Below are 10,356 nucleotides of genomic sequence, written 5' to 3' on the forward strand. Positions count from 1 at the left end.
AGACATGTTTAGCATACATGTTGCATTAAGCTAACAGCAGACATTTGCATTTTAGGATGCTGAAAGCATTTCGTGCTTCTCCACTATTGATATGATATGCTGAAACAATCCTGTGCTGATGGAGATGATTAATGACCACAGTGTAGCTCACTGCCTCATATCATTTATTGTTCATTTACTCACGTAAAATATATGTTTGCTCATAAATAATAACTATAAGTGCAATCTTTTCTTTTTTCAGCAATGCAATTCTGACTCATGTCTAATAATAGAAAATAATACAAGCCGAGTTAAAAAAAAATGTCAAACCTGACAATGCACGCGTCATGTACACTATAAAACAGGGATGGGTAATTAATTTTCCCTAAGAGGCTGCATGGAAAACTGGGACTGTTGTGGAGGACCCTGTGCATGTGCATGGCCTTCCACAACAGTCCCTGTTATAAAACATGGACTTAGTTATTATGATGTCATTGGTTAGTGAAGTACCGTAATAAAGCTTCATTGAGGTTTTGAAACAGGAGACATTGAGTAAAGGGTGTATCTGGGACACTGCACGTTGATTGGCTAACAACTTGTCAATCACAAGTCATTAGCCAATGAGCACACCCTCCTTTCTGACACTAAATGACCAAAGCTTTATTCAAAATGACTGGAAAAGAGTCACTGAACTGGCAACCACTGAAGAGAATAATTAGTAACTGCTGCTTTGGCTTTACTTCTCAGATTTCCAAATGTGCTTATCACTGGTCTATACAGTGATTATCCCAGATAGTTTGTAAGATGTAGACTAATATAAAAGTTGATGCAGCATTTAGGTGAGATCTTGCTATAAGTAGCTATAAGTAATCTTTTCATTGCAACATTGCAAGAGGTATGAATCAACATTTAGAAACAAAAAGTTCTTTCTTATCTTCTGGTAAAATGCCTACAACATGTCTGTAACAGAATTTAAATTATCTGTCAGTGTGGTCCTTTCCAAAGAAAACCTCTGAACAGGAGTGACTGTCAGTGACTGTAATTAACTCTCATTAAGGTACAAACTTCTTCGACGGTCTGCAGACTGCAGGAGGCCATATGATGCGACACTAAAGTAGCTCCTGCACACTTCAATAAATCGTGCTGTGTAACACAAAGTGGAAAGCACAAAGTTTGAACTATCAATCAACTTTAGAAATCAACTCAAAGCACAGCAGAGCTCAACTAATGCTGAAGCTGACAAAACAAATCTTACACTGATGAAAACTGAGCCCGAAAAGCTCCCAAGACAAGTTCAAAAGTAACTCGTCAAAAATGTCCACCGACAGCCGGATATAGGAGTTCACAACATGCCCTTACCCTGGTGCCACTGAATCTTATGTGTTGAAGCCCTAAGATGCTTTTTCATGTGTTTAGATTTTGATTATTTTTTGACCATTATAGGAGGAAGATGAGAAGTCGTTCATCGTTTACAGTTTCTCATTGTTACTGAGCAAACTCAATACAGTTGTGTGTCAGCTCTGTGTTTTCGTCTTTCATGGTACTTTAAATATCAGAAAGTACAGAATTTTCCCAGGAAATCAACACCTGATGGAAACAATAGTTAAGTAGTGTTCCTCTAACTACTGGTGGTACAATAGCTACATGGCTATTTATGACTTTTTTCATATAACTCCATCCATAAACCATCCATCTAGTCATCCATCCCTGCTTGTCTAAAGTATGATCACATTAGCACCATGCTAACCAGATATTTTATGTTGTCCAGTTCTTCCTGGCAGATCCCAATGGGCCAGAAACCTCCGGGCTCACTTTGGGGTCTCCCCCCAGTGGGGCCGACCCAGAAAACCTCCAAGAGGAAGTGCCCATGATCCAGATCAAAAGCATAAACCTCCTCAGCTTACTCCTTTTGATGACTGTGAGCACCTCACTATATGTCCAAAGTGGTGCTTATACTTGCAGATACAGACAACTGTACACAGCATGGATGTATGTACTATTGTAGGGTCTACCTTACAATATAAAGCACCTTGAGGTGATTGATGTTGTGATTTGGCGCTGTATAAATAAATTCAATTGAATTGAATGAGTATTTATTTGCTTTGCAGCTCTTTGAAATCTGCTTGAACTCCACCGGAAGGGTGCATGCGTTATTGGCGAAGTGTAAGCTAATATCTCATTGTCAAATCCACATGGTCACAAAAACTTGGGATGTATCTATGGGCATTATCTGCCTCACTGTGATACTAAAACTTACGTCATTTGCACCCAAGTGGACCTTGAGATGCCTCAAAGGCTGAAACCAGCAGCTCTACAAAGGAAACTCATTTCAGCTTCTACATCCATCATCCAGAAACCTCCCACCCAACACAGAGCAAGCATCCACTGCTCTCCTGCAGTGGACCATAGCCCCAGAGTTGGAGGTGCTGACTCTCACCCCAAAGTGGAAACTAACTGGAGTTCCTGCATATCACAAACAGGATTGGGGACAAGCGGCAACAGTGACAAATTCCAGTACCCACAAAATGGACTGCACCTTTATTTTCTACTCTACTGGAGCCCTCACAGTTATTTTTTTACAACTTCCCCATTCCTAAGCACTTTTCTATTTAACATTCCCACTGTTCACCTATCACATATCCAAGGATACTTTGGCATGCAGACTGGAGCAGCCAGAGATCAAGTGACAAACCTTATGATTAGTAGATGACCTGCTCTACCTCCTGAGCAGAAGCCAGAACCAAAATAGTTTTTGACATTGTGTCAAGGACTGAGACACAGATCTGATGGCCCTAAACTTCTGCAGAATCCCCCAAAGGACCAGGTCATGAGCTTCATCCAAGTTCACATTGTTCCTTCTTTCACACAGACATAACTACAAACGTAACAGCAGAGTGAAATCAAAGCTGAAGTTACGCAGCAAGAGCAGAGCCAATTACAAAGGTCATTTCAACAGAGATGAGTTTGAAAAGGTATTGTAAGAAAGGAAGATGTGAGTCAGATAGCTGGATAATCACAGCTTTGGCTTTCATTAAGCTGCTTTTGTAGAATGTACGTATTCACAGGATCTATATAAGATTTGATAGTTTTAATGAAAGGATTACGTCACCCTCAAGGACGACTGTGAGGTGCAAGAGAGTTAAAGAAGTCACCAGTTCTCACAAACAACCGGTGAGTCATTTCATGTGTTGAAACATTTCAGTCTTTAATTTATATGTATGGGTTTGAGATCATTTTGTCTGCAAACTGTGAGAGCTCCAACAGCTTTTCTGCAACAGTTTAAAACTTAAATCTTACGCCTGTACGAGTGCTTCCGCGACTCTGAGCAGATCAGCAAGAGCTTTAAAAGCAGAGCATGTCACTGGTAAGCGGGTACGTTAGGTCAGTCAGTTAATGTTTACACTGATGAAGCCTTGCGCTGACATATCCACACTGCGGTGCTCCATGAATCATGAAATAGATTATTAGACCTCGTCTCCTTTTATTGCGGGTCTGAGAAAACCACAAGAATGCCTCAGGACAGACTGTATGTGCAGTAGGGAACACTGCTGACCCATCAAAGCTCGTGTAAAAGCGTGATCGGCTTAGAGTGTAAAAAAAATCTGTTTCTGTAATTCTTGAAATGCAGAGAGTGGTCATTGTTAATCTCTTTTTATTCTTTCTCATCACAACTTCTTCTGCTTGCTCGTGTTATCTCTTCCTTTGTGTGTTTGCAAACGTTAAATTGTGACCTAGAGGGATTTGCATTTTGAGAAGTATTCATATATAGTATTGCAGTGCGACTATGTTATAGAGGCAACATTTTACATCCCTTTGCTAATTACTTGTGACTTTTTTATAGGGAGTATATTTTTGTTCCTTTATGTGTTATTAAGTTTTATGCTCTAATGCCACTTTATCCTGAATGCTTGAATGAACAGTTTCATAAAAACAAAGATCTCTCGATAAACGTCTGTAAAACAAACATTTTATGCAGAAAAAGAACGATTTGTTAAATTTCTTTGAGATCTTAACTCACATTCCCTTTCAAAGATTTAGAGAAATCCTGTACCATACCAACTCTATTTACACAGTGCTTTAAAAGCAAAGTGCTGTAAATAAAAACGAATAAATCCATTTCAACGATGAAGAATAAAAACAACAATAATAAAATAAAAGCAGAAACAAACCACAATAAAACAACAGAAACAAGTAAGACCATTGTCACATGCTGGGTCAAAAGTCAGAGAGTGCAAGTGTGTTTTAAGACTAGTTTTTAAAAAAGGAGAAAGTAGGTGACTGTCTAATGTGCACAGACAATTGATTCCATAACCTAGGCGCACCAATAAAGAATGCTCAGTCCCACCTGAGCTTCAACTTAGATTGCTGTATATGTAGTAGCAACTGGTCACATGACCTGAGAGTGCAGGGGTAAGGCGGCTCCAAGCCCTGAAAACGACAGGCCCAAAGCTAACGGGTGATGTCAGGGTACTCTATACTTGTGACGAATGTTTTTTTCTTTTCTTTGTGTACAGAATTAACAAATGAGATATTATGATTACAGATGCAGTATGTGTAGGCGAGCTAGTGTTTGCATGCAAACCTGAAAAAGGAAGTCCAGTGAAGAACAAGCAAACTCAATACTGACCAGGCTGTGTGGTGACAAATGTGCAAGCCTGTTGTTTTAAAGGAAACAGACAAAAAACAAAAAAACACACCTTGCTGGCGCCTGGCAGTAGGTGCAACTTGACGTAGGGATCTGACAGCCCATTGTGGTCCATTGGCTTGAGCCCCTGTGAAAGAAAAGAAGAATCATGGTAATAAAAATGACATTTAGCACTTCCTTGTTTTGGACACTACTCCTGTTTTTGACAGTCAAATTTCCACCGGTGAAGATTTCCCAAAAATTAGGGATCTTTAAAGGAGCTCAGGGCATTGCAGCATTAAATTATATTAAACTGGAATTATTTTACACCTCTTTTTGGAGGGGATACTTTTTGAAAATTCTGAAATTTTTGGGATGTTTCCTGCAGCAACATTATAAATTTGAATTATCGGAACCCTGCCGCATTTTAATTATATCACAGTCAGTACCACATTAAATCCATTTGCTTACTTTATGTCTACTGATGAGTGAAAGCAGGAACAGAGCTAGGATCCCTTTTACCAAGCAGTAAATCAGCAACAGAATGACTCAAATCTTATTCATACTACACTGTTTTGCAGTCTTACTGTCCCCTGAGTCATATGGTGTCATTTTGCCTATTCTTCTGCATTACCGCCACATACTGTGCCGGAGTAGATCAATGTGTCAAAAAGACCAATGAAGTGTAAATAGGCTGCACTGAAAATTCATACAACCATTTGTCTGAAGGAACATTTTAAATTGTTTCAGTCTAATAGTCTCAGAAAAGTTTGAAGAGCTCTTTTGATGGAAAGTGTAAAATTCACCATACTCAGTGAGACAACAAGCTACAATCCAGCAACTAATGCAGTTACTTCAATTGTTTTTATTTAGGTGCTCAAAGTTGCTCATTCATGCTGTCAAAGCTGTTGGAACATTACTGCAGTGTAAATGAAACACGGGGGGAAAGAGCCAACTAAGGGGCCGTCTGTGAATACTCTGAAAGGTGCTTTTTATGGAGGTGATCCAAAAGATTATGATTTGCTCTCTGGAAGAAAAATGATATCCAATAATCCAGTAAAAGGGAAATCTCTGAATATGTTGCTAAACTAGCATGTAAATATGCAAAATCACAAAAATGTAAAAGCTGCATGCTCTGAGGATGAGAATAGACCATGAAGACCATTAACATGTCTTACTGAAACCTGGAAATCTGCAAAAAATCTTCTGCATGCTGCTTCTTACACTTTTAATCATTGCATAAAATCTGTAGTGCCTGAGAGATCCAGCGCAGTGCCACATCAGCTGGAAGGTTGCTGAGGAATGCTGAAGGGAACTTACTAAAAAAAGAAATGTTTTATTTCTTTGAAGAGCAAATCAATGAGGCTTAGAGAGAGCAGGAGATGTAAAGGCCACTCATTCAATGACCAAAGCAGGACAACACCGCACCATGTGGGTGCCCGCTTCATGAAGTGAAAGGACCTAAAGTGTTTCCTGAATCAAATGCGGTACGAACACAAAGAAGAAGTTAAAACCTCAAGCAAGTCGTCTTTGACCTCCTCTGGAGACGGAACTGTTCACACTGCCGACTCCTCCTGAGATAAAAGTTTAAACTGAAGTCCTTGAAGTAGCTGAGCAGCAGTTTGGATATTTTATTTTAACATCAGCATAAATCGTATTCACGTTATTAGGTTTCATTAAAATCTGACCAGTACACTCAGAGAAATAGCAATTCTTGTGAGAAGAAGGGTGGATTCAGCCTAAATAATGCTGGATTCCATATTATTTTCATTTTTTCAGGTTCCTCTTCTCGAGCAAACTCTCACTATTTGCAGTTTTCAATTCTAATTTTCCACAAACTTTGGTGGACAGATCAGTGGGTTGATCTATGGGCCTTTTGAAAACATGCACACAATAAGCCTGCACGAATCCTGCACGACACAATCCACGAGATGATTAAAGTTTGGTTGCTGCGTTGTTTTGAGGCCTGAGGAAGTACCCCCAAGGATATTATACATCAGATTTTCAGTCTGAGTGACTATCCTCATGACTAAACTGACCTTTATGTGTAAAAGGAATGGAAATCCCTTTAAAATTGAACTCTGGATTTAGTTCATAAAGTTGAGATTTAGAACTGATCAAAATCGAAGCAGTGGAGAAGATGTCCTGGTAACATTTTTTAAAAAAGATGTATTCTTTTGCCTTAAGCTAAAAAAAAAAAACACATCACAATTTTAATCCATAACAGAAAAACAAGAAAATATCAGGACTGAACTTTGATTAAATAAATATCAGCAAAACGTGCTTGTTTTCCACTCATTAAGCTTTAAGTTTTACTTTATTTTTTCCAAGACAAAATGGATTAAAGCAGCAAACATCACACTTAGTGCCTGAAAGCAATCCCCCTCTAAGAGACAAGTACAGTCTAATAATGATTGCTACTTTGACATTACAGTTTGAATCTGCAAGGCTATTATCTCTTACTGAAAAATAAGAAAATAGGAAGTCCAAGGTAATTTTTTTTAGTTTTTTGAGGTGCTCTTTCTTCTACATTTTAATGAGTAGCTCATAGGAAGGCGTATAAGCTTGATATCAGCAGTTCTGTCTGCGGTTTTCATCAGTAACTAAACTCTTTTGCCGTAAATTGTCCTTCCTGTAGTCGTTTAGTAATCATGCAGGAAGAAAATAAGGAGGAGTCTCTTACAAAAGTTAATCGTCTGAAATTTCTACTCATGTGAAATTATCTGTGACTCTTCAAAGAAACAATTTCACCTGTGTGATTGCCGAACACCGGTTTATTTTAAAAAGTGTAATATTCAGTATATTACAGCTTGTTCCTGAACCATCTGAAAATGTGCTTTTTATTCCCCAGTTCTTCTGAATATCAGCTGCTTATAATGACTTCAAAGTATACATTTCACACAAAAAAGTCTCTATATTAATGAAGTCATTAATATACAAGAATTATTGTTTAACGTGTTGTTTCTGTCGTAACCAATATGGTGAAGGGTTTGCACCAAAAATAAGATTAATGACAGATTAGAGGATGCATATGTACATGTCAAAGACTGCTGAAAAGCCAGTGGAGGAAACGGAGAGGTCCGCAGCATCACTTCCTTTTCACTCGACCAGATGAGTCATGAGCTCGCATCTTCATTTGGAGAGAAAAGTATCCGACATGCAACAACAGCTCACTGGATTTATAACCAATGATGCTAATTACCAAGACCCATGGCTTTATTCATATTAAAAATAGGAGGCCTGGCTCTAGTGAAGGCAGTCCATGACTGTTAGTGTTCAAATGTGTTTCTTCTTTTTGTATCCAGGCATGCTGTTACTGCATTGACGGTGTGTTTGGAATCATTGTCATGCTGAAAAATAAAGCTGCTGCTAATCAGATGCTTTCCAGATGGATCAAAATCTGATGTTACTTTTCCGAGTTCATAATTTCATGAGTGTTAAGAAGATCCACAACACCACAGATTGATAACTAGCCCCAAACTATGACAGTGCCTCCACCGTGTTTTACAGATGGATTCAGACACCCACTGTAGCCTCTTTCTCCTGATCTCCTCTGTACATACTGATGACTTACATCAAAACATTCAAAGTTGATTAATCTCTGCATCAGACCTGTTTACACTGATTTTTCAGTCCAGTTCTTGTGAAGTTTGGCATAACTGTTACTTGTACACAGCATCAAACACGCTAATTTCATAGCACTGACTCACTTTTCAAGCTAGCCCCAAGTGGCTGCTAAAGGAATTGCAGTTGCTTAATTTTAAAGCCTGCGGAGATTGCTGCTTGGTTTGATATAATGCCACATTCAAAGGCTGGTTACTCAAGTTTTTATTTAATGTTGCTCTTGGTGCATAAATGATAGAAAATAATTAAATTTAAGGACATATATAAATGTGTATTTTTCGGACCATAAGGAGCACCGGATTATAAGGCACACTAAGCAAAACAAAACACAATCAGTTAAGTCAAATTTTACAAATTTGAATGACTAACCTCGTATTGTGGATGGATTACCTCAGTTGTTCTCCTGACTGAAGTTTGGTCCATTTACAGCATCCTGCCATGCGATTGACCCTCACGTTAACTTTTATCGAGTAGAAAAAAGTTAGCGTTCATCCTCCAGCTTCACTGTGTTTATGTTATGCTAATATAGCTGTGTCGCTAGCGGTCACGTAGCCCATCATTATGTACCCGCTAGCCCAACTTCAGTAACCCTACAAACGTCATTGCTGTTTAGTTTTCTGTCTTCATTTATGTTGGAAGTGATAGCAGAGCTGTACGTTTGAATTTTTTCAGAAATCTCTCAGTCAGAACATGCTATATCAAGTTAGCGGAAACTAGCGAGCTAACTTCCTGCTAACTTAACTCAGTTAAATTTAAGGCATTCTGTTTTCATCGATGCCTAGATGATAAACTTAATTGTTACACCTGGTAAAGCAGCAATACTGATCGTTTTATTAAAGATTATAGAATTTAGGCTTTTTTGAACAGTGATGCTGCAGTGTTCGTTTGACTTTGGGACCTGAAGAAGACGGAGTTTTGGACCCAAATTACTCCGCGAGGCTCCTGACTACGGTAGCCATTTTTGAGCACTGTTTACCACATAAATCGGTTCGAGGTCAGTGAGCACAACCAGAATTCATACATAAGGCGCACTGTCGATTTTTGAGAAAATTAAAGGATTTTAAGTGCGCCTTATAGTGCGGAAAACAGAGAACATGTGAAGTGAAACAGATAATAATGATCTCCAGTTTGTCTTTGCCCTGGACGTGCTTCTGAATCCCACACAAACACTCACAGTAAAGAAAGCCAGCCCAAATAATAAACCATCTTGAGTAATAAAGGACAATAAGGCTTAAAAACCCCACGGCCTAAGGATCACGCAATACAAAGTTTTTATTTCTCATCTGAGTAACAATAAAGATCCCCTATCACAGAGAACAGCCATCACGCAAAGGAAAGAATACTTTATTATGAGCCTAGCACCATTATTTTAATCGCTTCCCGTCTGTGTTTTTTCTTTAATGGACCAAAAATGGAAAAATAAAACAAATACGATGTCTATTCTCCCACAATTATCAGGCTTAATAGAGGCACTCGGCACCAAGCCCAGCACTCAGCAGGAATTACTGGCAGCAAAATGACACACTCAACTGTGTCTCTAATAAGGCAACACTGCTGCTTTAGATCCTGCCTGTCACAGAATAGAACCATAGTGACACTAATTTCTTTAGCTGACTCTCATAAACATGTCCACATTTTGATGTGCCGGACACACTTAGTTCTCTGACATCTGAAGAACGGACGCTGAACGCCCAAACGGAATAGATTTCATTGTCTGCTGTTATAATGTAATCAGTTTAAGGGGAAAGACGAAGGAGACGAGTGCTGCTTCCTTCAGGTCTTTCTCCTTTCATTACACAGACATAGATACGTCTACATAACAATTCAACATTTAATTTGTTTACGCTCCGATTGGATAAGACTTCTCTGCCTTTTGAGGATTTTGTCGTCGCTCTCGTGGTTTATTTGCTGTGACCATACTACAAAAACCGAAATGTCGCTGACAAGGTTGCTCACGTAATATGGTATTAAACTCCACTTTGTGTGGACTAGATAAATATAACTAATCCAATGTGTCAGGTTTTTACTATTATTTTTATCCTTCACTTACATTAGGAGTATTTTTATGATGGCGAAGCTCTGTATGCATAAAGGTGTCTTTAAGTGGTTGATGCGACTATAAAATTTGT

At 38.7% G+C, this 10,356-nt stretch overlaps 1 protein-coding gene across 2 annotated transcripts in view; it reads right to left on the reverse strand.

The window, feature by feature from the left end:
• The window catches only part of doc2b (double C2-like domains, beta), a 193,814-nt gene that overhangs the window by 64,944 nt on the left and 118,514 nt on the right, over window positions 1-10,356 (reverse strand). For both annotated transcript variants that reach the window (XM_026183041.1, XM_026183042.1), the window contains one exon: window positions 4,677-4,751. In XM_026183041.1, coding sequence (XP_026038826.1) covers window positions 4,677-4,751 — 75 coding nt within the window. The remainder of the gene's footprint in view (window positions 1-4,676; window positions 4,752-10,356) is intronic.

The sequence above is a fragment of the Astatotilapia calliptera genome, chromosome 10, assembly GCF_900246225.1.
Source record: "Astatotilapia calliptera chromosome 10, fAstCal1.2, whole genome shotgun sequence".
NCBI lineage: Eukaryota > Metazoa > Chordata > Actinopteri > Cichliformes > Cichlidae > Astatotilapia > Astatotilapia calliptera.